We start from the raw sequence: 17,125 nt of genomic DNA, 5'->3' as shown, positions 1-17,125 counted from the left end.
TACTCATCTGAATAAGTGGTATCTGCAATCCTTGGAAAGACCCTGGGTGTTCTGTAATTTCCCGAGTTCCTGTGGCTACCTCCGTGAAAGATATAATCATTGGAGCAACGCAAGAGATCATTACTGCTCTAGAATTTTGACTGTCAAAAAGTCCTTCTTCACAGGACTACTGTAATGTATTATTTTCAGGTTTCTTCAGAATTCTCAGGGAAGATCCTGAATTTTGGGGATCCTGAATTTCATAGGTTCTAAATGGAAATTTAGAACCTACAATTCATTCAGATCATAGTGATCAGAAAGGGTTCCTGAGTACAAGTCAGTACAGTTTCTCCTTCCTTGTGCTGTGTCTCCCACCCAAACTGGAATGAGTCGAGGTTCTCTTGTACATGTCAGAGTTCCGTGAAGATCTTCTGTGAGTACCTTGCCTGTCCACATGTATACACTCACACTTGCACAGGCACTCATACAGACACAACGAGCATTTCACGCATTCTTCCAGGTAATTTAAAGTTCAGGAGCAAAACTGAAAAGGTGACACCAGTTGCTATGATCCATCCATCTCTAGGAATGTACTGGGATGTCTTTTAACCCCAATGGCACTTGGTTTTTATTTTTTTTCAGACAGATTCCACCCTGAAGCCTGTTCTATGTACCTCCCCACAGTAGGAGCTCTAAAAGCCTAAATGAAAGGAATTATATTTGCATTTTGTCCCTACAGCACACTTTACTGTTTTTTTGCACATAGATGATGTTCACTAAGTGTTTATTTGCACGAGTGAGGAAAAGGAAGTAGATACAAAAGTTCTCAGGTGCATTGAGTTTCACTTCTTACAGCTCGGCAATGCCTTCTGAATACAAGTCCTTGTCGTTGCATGCCATCTTTGCCAATATAATTGACAGAAAATAGACACACTTTGGATGAGGTAGAGAAAAGAAAGGACTAACACATATGAGTTGGTGATGATGGTCTTCATCGGGGGCTGGCCAAAAGTTAGCTCCTTGAGGATACTTACTGATGACTGTCCTAGGTAATATCATCTCCTAGAAGAGAGGGGATGGGTATTGCTTACTGAAGTTGAGAAATAAAGGGTGATATTAATTTGGTTCGCATTCAATGAGATAAATGGCAAAAGAGATCTTGAGAGATATGAGCAAACTTCCAGAGACCAGGAGATCCACTTTGGGGAACAATGGAATAGGGATCCTGATACATATTCTTCATTATATTTAAAAGTATATCTCCATTACCAAGTGAAAGTTTGACATCTTTATTTAACATGCACTCAAATGATATGAGGATTTGAATTTTCTCTCCATCTTGCTCTCTTTCTCTCAAGTACTACACTTTAGTGTTTATTTGTTTTCTATTACTAGGTAAGCTTATCTTAAAAGTACTTTTTATTCCAAGAAAAAAGACATATATTCTACATTTCTCACTAAATATCCTTCAGCAAGACCAAACTGATGTATGCTTTTCAGCTTTGACTGCCCATTCATATTTTTACTGCTGAAAAGATTTTGGTTGGAGTCTTTGAATTCTTATCTCCAGTCTGTTTACTGAATTTATAGTCAGTTTTCTCAGGATTAAACTGTCTTTCACTTTCAGAGATAGGTGCCGTTAACCAGAGTTTCCACAAAATGTTGCTCTAAGGTCATTGGTTGCACCAGCAGCAACCAAAATCAATGTACAATTTACTTTTAAATTTTTATCTTCCATGAGGTAATGAATGTGCTCACCTGAAAAGAAATGGAAAAGCACACCACCATGTAGAAAAGAACAGATCCTCCTTCTCTGCCCTATCCACTGTGCAGTTCTCTCCTCCAGAGGCAACCACCGAAAGTAGCTTCTTATATATACTGCTAGACACCAAATAGTTTTTTTGAAGTTATGGTACACAACTCTGTAGATAATAATTCTGCCATTTATTCAGGGTTCGGCATGTTAGGTATCTTACATACTGTGTCTATTTATTTGTTTATTTAAGACAGATTCTTGCTCTGTTGCCCAGGCTGGAGTGCGGTGGCGTTATGTCAGTTCATTGCAACCTCTGCCTCCTGGGTTCAAGCAATTCTTCTGTCTCAGCCTCCCGAGTAGCTGGGGCTACAGGCGAACGCCACCACGCCCGTCTAATTTTTGAATTTTGAGTAGAGACGGGGTTTCACCATATTGGTCAGGCTAGTCTCGAACTCCCGACCTTAAGTAATCCGCCCCCCTGGGCCTCCCAAAATGCTGGGATTACAGGTGTGAGCCACAGCACCTGGCCACTGTGTCTTACTTAATAGAAAGAAAGAAAAGTGACTGACTCAATGAATGAATGCCTTTCAGATGTGTCAAGTTTGTTTTGCTTTGTGTAATTTTTGTTAATGCAATAAAATATCTCGAGAACAGAAACAGAGAAGAGAAAACAGATCTGGTCACAGAGCTGTAACTGGCAGGTTGGGATTTCAGAGGGGGCACACTGGGTGTCAAAGCCTGTGTCTGGTTTTGAAACGCTGACTAGCTTCTCCTAATTGCAAACTCAGCTAGTTAAGAATGTTTCTTTGCATTTGTTTCTCTCTCTCCCTCTCTCTTTTTTTTTTAACTTCCCCATTGTTAGCTTTCTAATGTGTGAAGTCTATCAAGTTGAAGGAGAGGGTTTCAAATGAAACATGAGGAAATGATCCCAAGGCCCAACCCTGTGCCTTATGATTTGGGTATCTTTTCTACAAGACTTTCCACAACTGCAACTTAAAAGGATGGTCGTAGAGACTGCCCATCTACTGATATGTTCTGGATAGTTCTCTGTTTACCTACTGTCCTAAAGGCATGTTGCTCAAAATTGCTTTTTTTTTTTAAATTTATTTTTAATGGGCATGGAGAGAAGTGAGAGTGGAGTTGAGAGTTTATTCCAATTCCGGGGAGCGGCAAGGAAGAGGTTAAGTTGGACCAGGAGGATTTTTGAAGTCTTTGGCTGGGAGGTTCCATTTGGAGAAAGGTGCAGGGGAGCTAGGGGTGGCCAGAGCAACAAGACAGGGTCTCATTCGCCTGGATTTCCGATTCTGAGCAATTGGATTCTCACCTGAGGGCGCCACTGGGCACCCCTGGCTTGTGGATGGAAATACTGAGGAGCAGAACTTGCCTGACCCGCGCCTGGAGAGTAGAGGGAAGCGCAGCAAGGACCACGCGGCCCCTTTAAGTATTCTGGGGCCGGGGAGGAGAGGGAGGAAACCGGGAGCCGCGGGGACTGGGGGAAACCCACAAGCAACTGAGCTGGAGCGGAGGCAGCGTGAGAGCAGAAACTTCAGACGCCGCTGATCCGGGAGGAGCCCGGGGAGCCGCGGCGGCCGTCTCTCCCACCCGCAGCAGCATCCTCCCTGCCCTTCTCTGCCGCCCCGGGGAGAGCCGGGCGCTGCCTCTGCAGCTTCCACGAGCCAGGGGTGCAGGCAGCTACCCCCGGGAAGTTTGGGCTTCTGCGTAGTTCAGGGGCGCCTGCGAGCGCCCCAGCCGGCGAGGGCCCGGGGGCGATGTTGGGCGCCGCGCGGGGCTGGGGGCGCCCGGAAGACGTGCGAGGGTCCGCGCTCCTGCCGCCGCCTCCAGTACCCTCCGCATCCCCCAAGTGATGGGAACAAGGGCCCGCCCAGGCCGCCGCTGTCGCCGCACCGCCCCCTCGCTCGCCCCCTGCGCGCGGAGTCACCCAGTCACACTCCCGGCACCCCGAGCCCGTCCTCCGGAGCTGCTGCTGCTGCTCCTTTGGCTGCCGTCGCCGCCGCCGCGCGTGGCCCGCCGCTGACTGGGCTCGCGGGGAGACGGAGCCGCACTTTTCGGCCCTGCCGGATCCGCTCTCACACCCCAGCTTGGCCGCCGCCGCCCCGCGCCTGCCCGCGCCGCGCCTGCCCCGGCCGCACTCTGGGGGGGCGCACGCCGGGAGGCTCGGCCCGACCGCGGAGGCAGGAAGCGGCGCGACTGCGCTTCTGCTTCGGCTCTTTGTTGTTCGCTTTGGATGGTGCTTCTTGAAAGTGTCTGAGCCGCCTCGGAAACCCTGCGGCCGGAGAAGACAGACCTTGGAATTCTTCCTCCGCAAAAGTCTCTGAGATACTGACAAGCGTCCAGAAAGGTCGACGAGTAATTGCCCTGAAAACTCCCGGCTAATTGACCCACGTTGCTTATATTAAGCCTTTGTGTGTGGTGTGTGTGGTGTGTGGCTTCATACATTTGGGGACCCTCTTTCCACTCTCTCCTCTTGGCATGAGACTGTATGCAGGATCCACCCGAGGACAATGATTGCGGAGCCTGCTCACTTTTACCTGTTTGGATTAATATGTCTCTGTTCAGGTAACCCCGCGTCTTCTTTCTTCACCCTTGATCCTCCCTGTTCCCCTCTCTCCACTTTTCACAATCAAACCCAGAATTGCATTTCCCAAGGCGGGAGGGGCTCTATTCCTGCAAGACTTTTAGGCGAACATGTTCCTAGTTCGCATTTGGGGTTGTCTCTTTTTCCCATTCCCCAAAACCTCCCCTCCGCCCCTGAACCTCCTCAAGACTCTTTGCAGATCTCGGCCTTTTGCCAAGTTCAGGGCACGCCCAGATTACTCTGGGCAAACGCACGTCTAAGCACTGGGGTGGGAGGAGGCCGCGGCTGGCAGGGAGCTGGGGCCCCCAGGATGCGCCGAAGTGAGTATCAGCCACCGGCCGCTTCCCTGGGGAGGGAAATGTGCGCCCTGGGAGCTTGTGGCCCGCAGGCTGGCCAGGATTCCTGAACCTAGTCCTCCTCTAGCCCCTCCTCTTCCGAGCACAAGGGGTTATTAGTAGTTGTTTTATGTAACCAAAGTCTGTAATTAAATTTGATTCTGAAGAAGCTTCATGAAATAACTTCTTCTTAAGGTAGGATATAAAATAGCCACTGCCTCGCTGGGTTTAGAAGGAAACAGGCGGTTGCCAGCATCGGAAAGGGGACAGTTAGTTGCCTGGGAAGTCTCACTGGCGAAAGAAAACAGCTGAATTTGGGATGTTTAGGATTAATTAAATCATACTGAAATTCCATATGAAGTGTTGGAAGGATGCTGAAACGGGGCCCTTCTGACCTAAGAGGACACACTGTATCTACACTTGCAAATAGTTTTTTTTTTTACCCTCCCTAAGAAACTTTTTTACTATGGGTGAACTGAGCCACGACTCAACTTTTGTTTCTTTCTTTTTGGTAGATTCTGGTTTCAATCACGGATCCGATTTCAGGCTTTAAAACACACGCACACACACACGCACACACACACACACACACATACACACTGGACCTCGGAATTTTTATAGTCACATTCTCATACTGAGCTTCAAGTTGCATCAGGGCTTATCGGTAAGAGTCACTCAGTTTGCACAATTATGAAACGATTTTAAAGGTTAGTTTGAGCTTTTGTGGTCTATGGTTATCATTTATGTTTTGACCGGGGATTTTACTTAAGGCAGATAGTTAACAGAGTAAGAAAAGGGGGGGGGGGTGGAAATAAATAAATAAACCACATACGTCAGCTAAATGATACCGAATAAACCCCTAAAATAATTTTAGCCTATGAATTGTGCTTGCTGGCTGAAAGTTACAAGGAAGATTTGCAACTAAAGTACATTTTAAAAATTATTAAATTGTTTCTCCTTTAAAGAAAACAGAAAGTGAAGTTTCAACCTGGTATGTCTCATGTATGTCACAGTGGAGGGATGAGTAGACTAACTCCTTGGGGTTGGCATTCCCCATTTCCAGCTTCTCCTTCTGTAACGCCTTAGTTTTCCTTAGTTTGCCTATCGAAGTGATTGAATAGTCCCTCCAATCCCCCACACCTAGCTGTGGATGCAAATCAAAAACATTAAAATCTGATCTCTCTATTTGCCTCTCTTGGCTGTGTCTCTCCCTAGTTTAATTTACAGCTTCAGATACCTTTGAGATTTCTGTTGATTCACCTTTCTGGTTAAAGTTTATTTACGTGTGTAAAGTGAAGTGTCATTGTGATAAATGACTGGAGGGGCAGATTACTGAAGATAGAGGGATTAATGGTCATTAGTCACTGTTTGAGTTGAGTTTGTATATGTTGGAACATTTTATCATGGCTGTAGATTAAAGATAGGGTCACACTAATAAGGTATCACTGAAAGCTGGTCGTGTCAACTTGGAAATTCTGTCTTCACTTGGAGAATTATTTGGGAATATACTCTCCTGTTAGATTTAGTAATCTGAGTAGTAAATATCAGAATTGTAATTTGAATAGATATGAGACAATTATAATGTTAGAGCTACATTGATTTCTAGCTTTTATAAATCTAAAATTTCTAGTTTTTTTGTTCCTTATTTAATTTTCCATTTAAGCCATTGATGATTTTTGTAAACCTAAGTTTTTCCTATAGGTGTGCCTATCTACTTTGCCACTTTTCAGGACAAAAGCTTCTTTCCAAAGTGCTCCCTCATACCTAGCCTGAAGCTTGCTATTCCTCTGATAACTTTCACTCACGCTGTGAATCTGAACTTGGGAGGCCAGACTATTGAGCTGCTAGGGTGAGTGCATTGATTTGAATAATACTTCACAGAACTCAAGTAACTAGTAACCTGGGTGTGTTCAAGACACCTGGTCAGAGAATGAATGAAGTTCTTGAAAGATTATGTTTCATGTCTTGCCCCAAGCCTAGGATCACAGTCTATCACTTGTTAATGGAGTGTATTTAAGAGAAATGTGGTGAGCTTAAATAAATCAAAGTGTACTGAGAGGATAACTTAACCTTCAACAAGATTTAACCTGTGAAAGCATCTATTGGTTGTCAGTTCTTTTTTTCTTTCTTTTCTTCCTTTTTTAACTGTCTGCCAACTTAACAAAGTCTAACACTTTTCTTCAAACAGATTATAAACTCCATTTTGGTATGTTGATGGCATACTTAGTATTAAGTGTTGTGCTTAAGAGTGTTCACTTCTTACAACCTTTTATCTATTAACTTGATGCTACAAAAAATAACCTTTCATTCAATGAAACTGGGATGTAGAAAAAGTGGTTCTTCCTTCCGAAATTCATTTTTCAGGGATATTCCTTTAATTAGTTGGTCTGTCTGCCTTTTTTATGGACAGATAGACTTCTGGTGGGTTTGCGGGGTGGGAGGGTGCAGGGAGAGGTAGCCCTGAACAAAATCCATGTGCTCTCTCAGGATCTAACATTTTTCCTTCATAGACTTCCTCTTCTCCAATCCATTTGCTAAAACCTGCTTTTAAGTGAAAAAGTAATTGAATTTCAGTTCAAACTTAGGATGAGATTTGAATTTCAAATAAATGATAGTTTACTCATACTGTCTTTCTTTTTCTTGGGTTTTTTTTTTTTGGTGGGGGGAGGGGGTAGGGTTTCTCTTGGGAAGAGGAACTTTTTTAGGTAAGTTTCACTATTTGAACCAATTGTCTGGTCTCTGGTCTATCTTCCTCTCTTCCTTCTTCCGTCTTTCTTTCTGGTAAGATTATTGTGTAGTTCCAATATGATCTGGCTAGTTTCTTTATAACCTTTCTGGCTTTTAAATGTACATACTTAAATACTGTGATATCTTTTAAAATATCTTTATTTCTTGATAATGGACATTCTAATGCATAAGACATTTATGGTTAAAAGGTCTTAGAACAGAAAGTTTACCTGAAGTTTTTTCTTAGTCTTTGCTACAACAAATGAAATATTCTTATGTCATTTAAAGTGACACAGAATGCTAAATTTCAGACTAACAATGACCATTTATTTTTCATTTTTACATTGACTAGATATCTATAATTTAAAATAACTGGGCAACAGGAATCCAACGGGAAGTAAGCAGGATAACAGCTTCTCAGTGAAGACTATAAGTGGTTGAATCTTTATTTATTATCATCTGTGTTAATAAAAGATGTTATGGTGATACTTCGGTTAATTTTGGCCTTTAAAAAATGTTTAATTTTTAAAACAAAAATATAAACTGCCCTGTGAGCTCGAGTTCATATAGGAAAATAGAAGGAAAGCAAAGTTATCATTCAATTTAAAATTAGGCCTAAGGTAATCTGTAGACTACATGAAAGAAAAGAACCAAAAAGAAAAATAAAGTAATAAACAAAAAGCAGAAGTCTAGAGAAGTGTAGTAGAAACTGAGGTCTAGCATTAAGCTAGTTTTAAAATATAGGCGGGGATCCAGTGGAAGTAGACAGCGCAGCCAAGTGTGAGTGCGCCCTCTGACCACACACAGCACAAGCAGTGAATCCAAAAAGTGGATTTCTTTTTCTTTTTCTGAAACGGAGTCTCACCCTGTCACCCAGGCTGGAGTGCAGTGGCGCGATCTCGGCTCACTGCAACCTCTGCCTCCTGGGTTCAAGTGATTCTTCTGCCTCAGCCTCCTGAGTAGCTGAAATTACAGGCGCCCACCACCATGCCAGGATAATTTTTGAATTTTTAGTAATAGAGATGGGTTTTCGCTATGTCGGCCAGGCCGGTCTCAAACTCCTGACCTCAGGTGATCTGCCTGCTTCGGCCTCCCAAAGTGCTGGGATTACAGGGATGAACCAGTGTGCCCGGCCCAAAAAGTGGGTTTCTGAAAATATGATGTCAGTGTATATACTCTTAAATTCAACAACTGTATAAAGAACTAGATAGTTTGCATGTTTAAAACTACAAAAAAAAAAAAAAAGCAATTTGAAGCATGTTTAACTCTTTCGTGAATCAATAGAATAGTTTTTTTTTTAACCTACATATAAGACTTTAGAATATTGACTGCCCCAATGTACATACAAGACCGATACACCAAGTAGTTCCCTTCTGTATCGTAACGCTTTTGTTTAAAGGAGACCAGTTAAGTGGAAGAAGGAAATAATTAAAAGATGAGATGGAGTTCAAACTCTAGGTGCAATAAGAAACTTTATGGGAATGGCGACTTTTACTATGAAACTAGGACTATCACTGAACACTCGCCATTATCTTATTTAATGCTCATAAAATCCTATGACATATATGCTGTTGTTTCTAAGATATTACTGTGCCCCGATTTTATTGTTGTGGAAACTATATCATAGAGAAGTTAGGAAATGTGGTTCAGCAGGGATTTGAACCACGCTGGCTCCAAAACTCTTAACTACTGCGCATTTTCCTAGTTGAAAGAGAAATGAAGAATTTAAATAAGAAAGATTATGGTTCAATCGCTTTTTATTTTAAAACTTGTCTCAAAAAAAATCCACCTACATGAGACTGTGGTTTGAACACTTGAGAATTTGGATGGAAGGTATTATTCTTCCTGTTATTAAGAAAATGGTCTCTAATTTTTAGATCACCAGGCAAGACAGTCCGTTCTTTACATCTAACCAGTTCACATTCAGCCTTGATGACGTCTGCATTTTCTGGCATGCTTAAAAGAGGAGACTGAATGTGATTCCAAACATTGTCTGCTGGGGATGCAGATGCACATGGCTTCCAAGTTGTATTTTGGAGAATGAATGGCATTGTCCTTCTTGCACACTTGAGGAAAGATTTTGCTCTGCTCTGAATCCCAAGGCAGATAATTGGTACTCCTCCCAGAAGAGCCTGTGGAGAGACAATCATTTCCCCTGTGGTTGCTCTTAGGCTGTGGGTTGAGTATGGGCTGGTGATCATTTAGCAGATGAGCCTTCTGCTTGACTGCTGTTCACAGATAACTCACTTCATGGTTACTGATCATGGAGGGGCTGAGCCTTAATACCTGGTTGATCAGCTGGTTGGAAACTGCTTATGCATAGCCAATAAAGTTGCCATCCTGTGGAGATCAAAAGGCTACCTCCATTCTTTACAATTCTGGATGAGCATGATTTCCTTTCCCCTTCACCCTCCACTTTCAGCCCCTTCCTTCAGTCTTGCTGTTGAAGAAGAGGAAGAAAAAAAGATGATCTGTGGTGTACGGGGAGATAGCTTTGATCTCCACTGCTTTGCTTTTTCCTCTCTCTTTTTTAACCATCCAAAAGGCTATTTCTAACACCGAAAGGTGTCATGTTGCTTGCTTCATGGGAGAGCTCAGCCTCATTTCCCTTCAGCCAAAACAGGCTGCTACAAATCCTCTTATTTCTGCGATTTTACTTGGCTTCCAAACATCTTATGACAGTGTTGTTCCACACTTAAGATAATATTTTGAACAGCATGACTGTGCATATCTTTCTGACTTTATTCAAGGAGAGAAATACCTCTGTGGCGTTCACAGCTGTCCATGGCTTAGAGCCGGAAAAGAATATTCTGTTTATTTAATTTAATTAATTCATATTATTTTTTGGGGAAAGTGGATAGAAGGTAAGCAATTGTAGAAAATGTTCTAGGATCACAAGATGAGACTAAATAGTCTATCTGGGCTTAATGCTTGTCACCTAGTTTGACACTTAAATGAAGCGTTAAAAGCACCATCAAAGGATACAAGCAAATGTCAACAGAGCAATGTGGTTCTGTGTTAAATGGGAATATAGTCTTTTTGTGTCAAGTGATTGCTTTGTATGCAGCATATAGGAAATAGTCGGTTTTGCTTCCTAATAATACAGTATTTTGGGGATCTATTTTTAAAATCATGTTAGTCTTTCAGTTAAGTAGAGCAAGGTTTACTAGAACACATTTTTAAACGACTTCTAGTAATAACAGCTCACAGTTAAAACACTTTCTCAAGATGCTCTTCGTTAGAGTTCAGAAAGTATTAAGTTCAAAATATATCTAAATTCAACTCATCTGTACAGGACCTGAGAGCTGGGGACAGCTTGTCCACAGTCAGCCATGAAAGGAGCATGGAGTCCTCAAAGCTCTTCTCTAAGATTATTTGAGTTCTGCTTGAAACACAGTTCGTATGCCCAGTTTGTATAGAAAGTTAAAGAGTAAAAAAGTCTGTTACATGTGATTATTAAGTACTTGAAAAGCCATTTCAGGTATATGTTATCTCTTGATTTAACTTATAATTTCAATGAGCATAACAAGATAGTATTCATATGACATAAAAGTCTTTGGATCATGTTAGGTATGGTCATAATTTATGCAACATTATGGAGTATATATATAACACCAACTTGCTAAGTTTATTCCTGGGTTTTGGTAGAAGAGGAAACAAAGCTAGATTTTAACTTCTCTGCACTAACGTGATTGGAGCCCTTTTACATTATTATCAATTTCAGGTAGAGTAGGAAAAGAAAATGAAGCCAAAGAATGATTGAATCGGGTCACAAATGTCTGTTTCAATATCATTTGGCGACATAGTGCTAATGAGATACACTAAGTCTCATAAATTGATCTCCAACTTAACTTGCCTGCTGTTACATTTTCTTGTTTAGCATGTGATTTTCTTTTTTCACTAATGGTAGACTTTTAATTTGGCTAAAGAAATGTATCTATCTGCAATTCCTTTCCTATACAAGAACATGTCTACTTTTTAGTTGCATAGCTCTAAAGCTGATTTTGTGTACTTAGGCTTTATTGAAAAGGAAGTCTATCACTCTGAAACTTCACTGAAATGGTCTTTGCTCATACAACAAAGTGAGTTAAAGTACCTTTGTATGTGTTAACTACACATACCTCTGGGTAGCTTTAAACTTCTTTAGTTGCTTGGTTTGGGAAGTAATTTCAGTATATCCAGACCCTTCCATTAGCAAGTTGTCTGAGTAAAGTAAACCAGCTTGTACAGGCTGTGGAAAATAAAACGCATCTGTTCATTTCCCTTGTATCTGAAGAGAAGTGAAAATGCCCTAGCAACCTGGTAGAATGACCACTTGCTTAAATTAATGAATTTAGTAATATAGTTGCAAAATCTAAATCTGTAGAAGAAAAACAGGGGAGATGTAAAGCTTTCATTCAGATATCTATGCAGATAGGAAGGGTATTCACTGACAAGATCATTGCTATTCATCTCCATGAATTCAGATTGAACACAAGCATCCTAAGGACAGCTTTGATTTAAATTCAGTATGGTGATGAAGAAAAAGAAACTCATTGTGTTATTTGATCTTTTCTCCTGTCATGGGTCATTGAATCTTAAGCACTCATTGCTTTTTAAGAGTCTATATATAGATATAGATATAGATAAATAAATAAATATATATATATATATATTTTTACATGATGAAAAAAACCCAAGTGACTTATTAAGTGATGATTGATGCAGTAGTATAGGCCCAGCTGTATACACGGAACCTGGAACACTAGGAATCAATAATATCTCTAATAATAATGGTAATACTGATAATGCCTAAAAGTTATACAGTGTCACTATCTGCTTGACAAAGTGCTAACATGCCTTATCTTATTTAATACTTAAAACAATCACATTAGAAATGAATGTGTTGTTATTAGCCCTGTCTGTCAATATGAAAAATGAGGTTCAACAAGTTAAGCTCTTTCACTATGGCCAGTCAATGTAGTAGAGTGAGGATTTGAAATTAGCCTGTCTTATCCCAGAATTCCTGCTTTTCATGATTCTACAAACACACTATACTATTCCCTTAAAGATAATGAATGTAGATGAAACAGTGTAAAATATGTTTAGAACATATTTAGATGCTTTTTTGGGAGGGAACTACATCATGCTGCCAACCTGTTTTAGTTCCTTTTTAGATGTTTGATTTTTATGTTGCATCTTACTGTCTGTTGCTTTCTTCTCTTTGTCACATGATAACCCACAAAAAGGAATGTACCCTGGTATTACACACCCTACAACACAGAAACGTTAAGTCCAGCCCCATAATATGGTTTTTTCAGTGCTGTTCAGTTTGTGGAATAAATTTGAAATAGTAAGTACCAACTAGTTTTTATGATAGCTCAATTGTGTGAGTAGAATTGTCCTTATAGAGAAAGTAGAATCACTGTTATCCTTATTCTATAAGGAACTGATTGTTTAATTTTCATTTTTTGATTTTGATAATAAATGGCGATAAGATGTAATTGATAATAAAACATATTAAGCAGAAGCTTAGTTAGAATCTGTGATTAGCATTCCTTTAAAGGTGTGTTCTTCTCCAATGACAAGTTTTACGGAAAACAAAGACTTTAGCATTGGTTCACATAATTCCTGCCAATGAAACCTGTATGAGTCTGTAATAGCTACCAAAAACAGAACTGTAATCGATACTCTTTCAGAAGTAATGCAGTTGGTTTGGGGAATACCATTCTTTTGCTTTTCTTACTGTTTTAAATATGTGTTTCTGACTATGGCTGTTGTATAATTTCTTAGGTAGGGTTTTCTCAGCTGAATTCAGTGGTCTTCCAAAGTTATTTCCAAACATGTAGATGGGATTGTATATTTACATTCATCTATTTCCATAGGTTTGGGAGTTTACATAAGGCTTAAATGAAAATTGAAGCTTTCCCCAGTTTCTTCCTCTATACCACTAATCAAAACAGTATCATATCTAAAAATTTCCCTTGAGACTTGGTTCTTATTAAGGTTTTTACATTGTTTTAAAATATACTTCGGGCTGGGCATGGTGGCTCACGCCTGTAAACCCAGCACTTTGGGAGGCCGAGGCAGGTGTATCACCTGAGGTCAGGAGTTTGAAAGCAGCCTGGCCAACATGGTGAAACCCCATCTCTACTTAAAAAAAGAAAAAGAAAATTATATATATATATGTGTGTGTATATATAAAAAGTATATATAACTATATATATATTTTTTGCAGTGAGCTGAGATCGTGCCATTTTACTCAAGCTCAGGTGACAACAGTGAGACTTCCATCTGGGAAAACAAAACAAAACAAAACAAAACACACACACACACACACACACACACACACTTCAGGACTGGGTGCAGTGGCTCATGCCTGTAATCCTAGTACTTTGGGAGATTGAGGTGGGAGGATTTTTTTTGTTTGTTTTTTGTTTTTTGTTTTTTGTTTTTTTTTGAGACGGAGTCTCGCTCTGTGGCCCAGGCTGGAGTGCAGTGGCCGGATCTCAGCTCACTGCAAGCTCCGCCTCCTGGGTTTACGCCATTCTCCTGCCTCAGCCTCCCGAGTAGCTGGGACTACAGGTGCCCGCCACCTCGCCCGGCTAGTTTTTTGTATTTTTTTTAGTAGAGACGGGGTTTCACCGTGTTAGCCAGGATGGTCTCGATCTCCTGACCTCGTGATCCGCCCGTCTCGGCCTCCCAAAGTGCTGGGATTACAGGCTTGAGCCACCGCGCCCGGCCGAGGTGGGAGGATTGCTTAAGCCCAGAAGTTTGAGACCAGCCTGGGCAACATAATGAGATGCTACAGAAAACAAACAAACAAACAAACAAAAAACACAACTTAGCATGGTGTGGTGGTGCATGCTTTTAGTCTCAGCTACTTGGGAAGCTGAGGTGGGTGGATGAGCCCAGGAGGTTGAGGATGCAATGAGCTGTATTCATGCCTTTGCACTTCAGCCAGAGTGGAAAAGTGAGATCCTGTCTCAAAAAAAAAAAGTATGTATACATAAATATATATAATATACAATATAAATATGTATACTATGTATGTATACATATACCTGTATACACACACATACATGCTTCATAATAAATATATTTTAGTACATCCATTGCTTTGCAGTTTGCCACTCATTTAATGCTACTTGTTTATTATTAATGGGGCTTAATAATGTTATTTTATTCCTCAGTAAACTATGATCAATCATGATAATAATAAAAAATTATTATTCAGCAGCTGCCAACCTTTGCTGGTATTAGACACTTTAAGGAATGTTTCAGGCATACCTGATAATGTGCAAGAGCTTTTAATACAAGATTCAAGTTGTGTACATACAGACCACAAAATGAAATGTCGATTTACATTAGTGAATTGTTGGCACTATATGAATGAAAGATGTTTCTGATATGTTGAAAGAAGGGAGAATTGCATTTTGGGAACTGGGTTTCCCATACGATGAAAGAAGGGAGAACTGCATTTTGGGAACTGGGTTTCCGATACGATGAAAGAGGGGAGAATTGCATTTTGGGAACTGGGTTTCCGATACGATGAAAGAGGGGAGAATTGCATTTTGGGAACTGGGTTTCCCATATGGTGAAAGAAGGGAGAATTGCATTTTGGGAACGGGTGGGTCAGGGGATTAACTTCGTCAGGAAACGCTTCCTGGAATAAGTAGGTTCCCAAAGAAAGGGTGCTGAGAGAAATAATAGAGAAAACTTGTTTGACTAGGGAAAGTATTTGAGAGGTGCATTTAGGAGTGGTGATCTGAAAATCTGCTTTAAGAGGTAGACTTTACAGCTATTGATTATTACAGAATTTCACTTATGACATTGTTGTAAAGAGCATTATTTAATAATCTCATTCATTCTTTCAGTCACCTAACCAGGCAACAAAGTAGAAAAAAAGTGCTCATTCCCTGTGCTTAAGGAATTTATGATAAATGGTTGGTTGCTGTGTAGGTGATTTAATAGAGGTTTGCTAGATGACCTCTGAGTAAGCTCATATTTAGACCATACAAAATAGTGCATATGTTAATTAGCTTGATTTAACCATTCTACAATGTTTGCGTATTTAAAAACATGTTGTACACCATAAATACATAGAATTTTTATTTGTCAATTTAAAAAATAAATAATTTTAAAAAATGCTTCAACCAAATAAAGAGAAGGTGAAAGTAAAATAAATATAAATTTGATAACCTAATTCTTAGAGATTAAGATATTTGTTTTCTGGCATTTTTTTTTGAGGTTATAGATAGCAGTAGACAGATAAATAGGCTTTGATATAATGCTGTGTGTATTTTTATTTTCAATCTATCAGAGAATCCTTTGGACAGTACCTTGGACTATCACTATGTCTCTGTCCTTCTGCCCTCTCCGCGGTACCCTGAACATGGTCTTCATTCTTTGCTCATTACTTTCTGTGTCAGGAATTATCTCTTCATAGCATAGACATTTACAATTTTTATAAAACTTGTCTGCATATTAAGCTAAAACCTAATTCTAATTCCTGACCTACTGGCCTGGTTTTATCCTCCAAAGCTACCCAAGGTAAATCTAATTTAGTTTTATTATTCAAAGAGAGTTATTTTGTTCTTTTTAAACTTGTTATTCTTCAGGCACAAGATGCCCCCCCCCCACCTTTTTTGTTTTATTTTCTCATTTGATAAAGATTCATTTCCCTTGGTTATGTTGTTTTTGTTGTTATTGTTTTAAATATATCTAATTAGCCAGTGTCTTTCTAAAGTGTAAGGTCAAGTTTGAGGATCTACCTTCCTTTTTATTTAAAAATGTAAATAACTTTTAACTTTCTCCTAACCATCCAACAAATCTTGCATTTTATAAGTGTTCCTTTGGTATCCTGGGATGTAATGCTTTTCTGGATCAGGAGATTTAAAATGTATTAAGAAGCTAGATAACTGATCTTTTCATCTTTTTTTCCCACTGAACCATCTGAAGTCTGGTCTAAAGTCACAGTCTCACAAATAAAACTTAAGAGATTCTGTTTTTTTTTGGTTTTTTTTCTGATATTATTTTGTAAGGGTTGAAAACTGAAATGCCTATACAAGGTCTGCTTAGAAAGGAAGTGCTTGTATCAGGGCCAAGAGGTGGTTGGCTGAATCTTGCTCCAGGGAAATACAGCCTCAATGTCGACAAACTTTCAGATGGACTTTTCAAGAGGAAGCATAAATTTGTATTTTTAAATACAATTTCCTAACCAATAAATATGGATAGATGAGTGTGAATGAATAATAAGTGCTTGCACCAAATATGGTATACAGGCCATCATTTTGTGGTTGCAGTATTACACCGCTCATCCTACGGCCAACTGACCAATCTGTTGCTGCCTATTTCTACTCTAAATACATCAGTATCTCCTTACTTTTTGTTATCTTCTGTGTTTTACATTTTTATTTTTCTGGTGTTTGCCCCTCTTCTTTGTATAGTTACTAGTTAAATGTTTACATAATGGCTTACTTAACCAAAAGCTTCTCCTTTATTGGTAGCTATTTACATTTTACAGATTGTATTTGTTGAGCTAGGCAAAGTGATCAGTTTTACTGTTTATGTTTATTCTTTTGTCCTAAAGCTAACAATCAAAGAAAACAAAACCACGAGCCCTTTGATGAGCTAAGAGTCCCTGATGAGCTGAATAAATAAATATATTCTTGAATAAGAAGAGAAATTATCAACATGGTTTTAAGGCTTACTGATTGCTATTAAGAGATGCACCACTGTGTTGCATATGAA

At 39.9% G+C, this 17,125-nt stretch overlaps 1 protein-coding gene across 2 annotated transcripts in view; it reads left to right on the top strand.

Moving 5' to 3' along the window:
• ROBO1 (roundabout guidance receptor 1) overlaps nt 1-17,125 on the top strand; it is a 1,168,413-nt gene that overhangs the window by 755,086 nt on the left and 396,202 nt on the right. Inside the window, exon 1 of one of the 2 annotated variants that reach the window (XM_025375995.1) lies at nt 3,685-4,312. The exons of the other annotated variant lie outside the window; for it this stretch is intronic. Coding sequence (XP_025231780.1) covers nt 4,258-4,312 — 55 coding nt within the window. The 5' untranslated portion in view covers nt 3,685-4,257. Of the gene's footprint in view, nt 1-3,684; nt 4,313-17,125 lie in introns of those variants that run through there. 2 annotated transcript variants of the gene reach the window in all.

This window comes from Theropithecus gelada, chromosome 2, assembly GCF_003255815.1.
Source record: "Theropithecus gelada isolate Dixy chromosome 2, Tgel_1.0, whole genome shotgun sequence".
Classification (NCBI taxonomy): Eukaryota; Metazoa; Chordata; class Mammalia; order Primates; family Cercopithecidae; genus Theropithecus; species Theropithecus gelada.
The sequence above is the reverse complement of the archived record's forward strand: the minus strand, read 5'-3'. Positions and strand labels throughout refer to the sequence as shown.